The sequence below is a fragment of the Polyergus mexicanus genome, unplaced genomic scaffold (assembly GCF_030449975.1).
Source record: "Polyergus mexicanus isolate NDT 795.1 unplaced genomic scaffold, iyPolMexi1.0 SCAF_29, whole genome shotgun sequence".
Taxonomy (NCBI): Eukaryota; Metazoa; Arthropoda; class Insecta; order Hymenoptera; family Formicidae; genus Polyergus; species Polyergus mexicanus.
In genome coordinates, this window is record NW_027223349.1 from 12200 (window position 1) to 16476 (window position 4277).

Genomic DNA, 4277 nt, shown 5'->3' on the forward strand with positions numbered 1-4277 from the left:
TCCGACCGGAACTCCGACGGCCCAATTTACTGCTTTAGGATGGATATTATCCGGTCCTACCGGCACTTCTAATTCAATTACCGGTTCCGCGACTTCATTAAATTGCGTAACAATTCCTTCGCTCGATTCTCTCCTTCAAAAATTTTGGGAGATCGAGGAAATTTCTTCCGAAATTCAGCGGTCGGAAGAAGATAGAAAATGCGAACAACATTTTATCGAAACACATCAGCGTGCCGAAGACGGCCGCTATATAATACGGTTACCATTTAAAACCAACCCTCCGCTCGATATAGGATCTTCGCGCGAAACTGCCGCGCTTCTTTATTCGAAATTAGAACAACGTCATTTTCCATCCGAAATTCAAGCGTTAAACGATAAAAGTTTACTGCCAAGATCCAGTTCTTTGTTATCGCTTTACCCCTTTCTCGGGAAAGATAAATTAATTCGCCTTGGCGGGCGGATTGACAATTCGTCACTCAGTTATGATGAACGGCACCCTATAATTTTACCGAAACATCGAATTTCGGATTTATTAATCGCTCAAGCTCATAAAGCCTCTCTTCATGGAGGCACTTAATTAATGTTAAGAATTTTACGCCAAAATTATTGGATAATTTCAGCGCGCACCAGTGTAAAATCTCTTATACGTAGTTGTGTAAATTGCGTACGCGAACGCGCACGTACCTCGCAACAGCTGATGGGGAATCTCCCCCAGCCCCGCGTCACGCCTTCGGCTCCGTTCTCGCACACAGGCGTCGATTACGCCGGGCCGATGAATATAATTCCGTCAGTCGGCCGCGGTCAACGATCCAAAAAATATTATGTTGCCGTTTTTATTTGTCTCTCGACAAAGGCCGTCCATTTAGAATACGTAGATGATTACGCTACTAACGGTTTTCTCTCCGCCTTTCGGAGATTTGCAAGCCGTCGCGGTCTTCCATCCGACATGTACAGTGATAACGGCACTAATTTTCAAGGCGCGGACCGCGAATTAAACACTACCTTTCAGCGACTTGTCGCCGACCCTCAAATACAAGACGCTATCGCTAATGATAAAGTAAAATGGCATTTTATACCTCCCTCGGCTCCGCATTTCGCCGGACTTTGGGAAGCCAGTGTCAAAGGATTAAAGTTTCATTTGAAACGAGCGATTGATTCCCGAACATTATCGCAGATCGAGTTCGCTACGCTGCTGTGTCAAATCGAGGCTTGCCTAAATTCCCGCCCGATTTCCGCGTTACATGATGATCCGAATGACTTTTCCGCGTTAACTCCGGGTCATTTTTTAGTCGGTCGCCCGTTAGTAAGCCCGCCTGAAGAATCTGTTTTAGATATCGATTCGAATCGGCTGTCTCGTTGGCAGCAAGTGCGAGCGATTTTAGAGCAGATCTGGCGTTCTTGGTCTTCTGATTATTTGCATACATTGCAACAAAGACGTAAATGGCGAGAAAACAAACCGGAGCTCAAAATTAACGAGCTGGTATTGTTGAAAAAAAATTTGGCACCTCCTTCGAAATGGGAACTTGCCCGAATATTAGACGTACATCCGGGATCGGATGGGTATGTCCGAGTAGTTACATTGCGTACTGCCAAAACCACTCTAAAGCGACCAATAACGCAGATCTGTCAGCTACCGATATCAAGTGACACTGGCTCTTAAATTAATTTGCGTTTTCTTTATGCGTTAATCATTAGGTTTGACTTTAATTATCGTCACGTTCTGAGTATGTATAGTTTATATATATCTATTATAAGAACGCCTATGTAAATAACCCTGTGCTAAGATTTACTGATTAGGTTAATTCATGTATTTCGATTGAATCACCGACGATCTTTATCTGTACTCTTTTCCTATTATTGTATGTTGAAAAATTTGCTGTAGAGCTCTTCGGACCGTCTGATCGAGAATTATCATTAAGATGCCGTGTATCGATTATGTTGGTAGGATTTAACCAGTTATTTCGTAACCTACTCGGTATACGAGGCGAGCGGGATGTTCAAGAAAGTAAGCGTTTTATAAATTATATTATTAATTTTGTTTCTCGAACGTTCTAAAGCGAGACGTTACGTGCGAAGCCTTGTTTTCATTCCGTTTTTGTGGTTTCTTCGTTCGATTCTGACAAACACCTCGTTGTCGATAGCCGATTGGCTCTCGGAGTCGAACGATCGAAATTCCTCCTTTTTTGTAGTACCCGTATCAACCGGGATTCTTGTGCGTGGATCGAAAAGAAGGGCTTTTCGTTAAGACACTTCGTCGCAAACCTTCACCGGGAGCACACCGAAAGTCTAACGCTCATATAGTTACAGTTAAAACGATAATTCGCGTGTCCGATTATATCTTGCTGTCGCGTGCGATTACCTAAGACGGTCCGGGAGTTGGTGTCGAAAGGAATAAACACTTTTCAACAAACTAAACCCGCTCAAATCATTTACGTCCTATCTCTCCGATCGGCGAAACAAATAAATTCTGTTAATGTGGACGTGTAATTCGAAGGCGCGGCTACACTGTTTTATTACATGATGTTTTTGATAATTTCAGAGAAAAATGCTATAAAGAATATGGTCTTGACCCTGTATATTATATATCTGCTCCACATTTTGCTAATGATGCTTCATTAAAATACACTGAACAAACATTAGAATTATTTTCAGATAGAGAAATGTATGAAACATATGAAACTGGAATAAGAGGTGGAATATCTATGATTCCACACAGATATGCATTAGCTAATAATTGTTACTTTTATGATAATAAAATTGGAAAGACTGTTAAACTATCCAAAGAAAAAGCGATAGAAAAAGGTATATATAACACCAAAAAACATGTTAGCTATATTTTATACTTGGATGCTAATAATCTATATGGGTATGCGCTTAGTCAACCCCTTCCTATAGGAGAATTTAAATATGAAGATGTAAATGATTTCACTCTTGAAACAATTAAGAGCTTACCCTATGACGGAGAATATGGTTATTCGTTTCTCGTTGATTTGGATATCCCATTGGAATTACATGATAAATTTAAAAATTATCCAATGTTACCCGAACATTATGTACCTAGTTATGATGAATTATCCGAATATCAAAAAGAAATGATATCTAAAGGAATAGGTAAAATACCAACTGGCACTAAACTTATGTGCACGTTAAAATCAAAGAATAATTATTTAATTGATTATAGAATGTTACAAGAATGTCTTAATCAAGGAATAATCTTAAAAGACATAAAAAAAGTAATATCATTTAGGCAAAAAGCATGGTTGAAACCTTACATTGACTTAAACACAAAACTTAGACAAGAAGCTAAAAATGGATTTGAAAAGGACTTTTTTAAACTCATGAATAATTCAGTATATGGAAAACAAATGGAACAGGTAAGAAACAGATGTCAGGTGGACCTGTTTTATTCATATAAAAATTTTGCAAGGTGTAAAAATTATGAAGATAGACAAATAATAGATGATGATAAAGTGCTTGTATATAGAAAAAAGAAAGAAATAACATTAAATAAACCCATATATGGTGGGTTTGTTGTTTTAGAGTTATCAAAGTTATTGATGTATAAGTTTTATTATAATTTTTTGAAGAAGAATTATGGTGATAAAGCTAAATTGTTAGGAACTGATACTGATTCATTTATTATTTATGTGGAAACAGATGATCTTTACACAGATATAAAAAATAACATACATTATTTCGATACGAGTGATTATAAAATCAATTGGATGCCACAAGTAAATAAAAAAGTAATTGGTTTATTCAAAGATGAATATCTCGGAATACCCTTAAGAGAATGGGTTGGATTAAGATCAAAAATGTATGCTTTTAGATATGATGAAACTGAAACAAAGTTTTGTAAAAATACTAAAAAGTTTATAACAAAAATAAAAGAGAAAAAAGTATGTAAAGGAATAAAAAGATCAAATATAAAAAAAATGAAATTTGATATGTATAAAAACTGTTTGTTTGAAGGTAAAAGCACAACTAAAACTGTATACAATATTACATCAAAAGAGTTGAAACTTTATACTGTTAAAACAAATAAAATAGCATTATCAGCATACGACGATAAAGTATATTTAAATAATAATATAGAAACGTCTCCTTTTGGTTATGAGAATACCAGGTAAAACAATCTGAAGGATGCTAAGTCTGCAGGGCGTGTAGTCCAAGGGACGCTAATGTAGTTCTTTCGAAGGAGAGGATTTAAACTGTTTCCAGTATGGAAAAAATATTAATTGAAAAAAAAAATGTGAGCGTAATGATTGACTTACATG

The 4277-nt window shown here is 36.8% G+C and overlaps 1 protein-coding gene across 1 annotated transcript; it reads left to right on the plus strand.

Annotated features, from left to right (window-relative positions):
• Positions 1–697: 697 nt before the first annotated feature.
• Positions 698–1660, plus strand: LOC138943633 (uncharacterized). The gene has a single exon (XM_070314602.1). The coding sequence runs from the start codon at positions 698–700 to the stop codon at positions 1658–1660; it is 963 nt and encodes a 320-aa protein (XP_070170703.1).
• The last annotated feature ends 2617 nt before the right edge of the window (positions 1661–4277 follow it).

Coding starts and splice junctions, on each gene's coding strand:
- LOC138943633 (XM_070314602.1), top strand. CDS start 698: ATGGGGAATCTCCCCCAGCCCCGCGTCACGCCTTCGGCTCCGTTCTCG.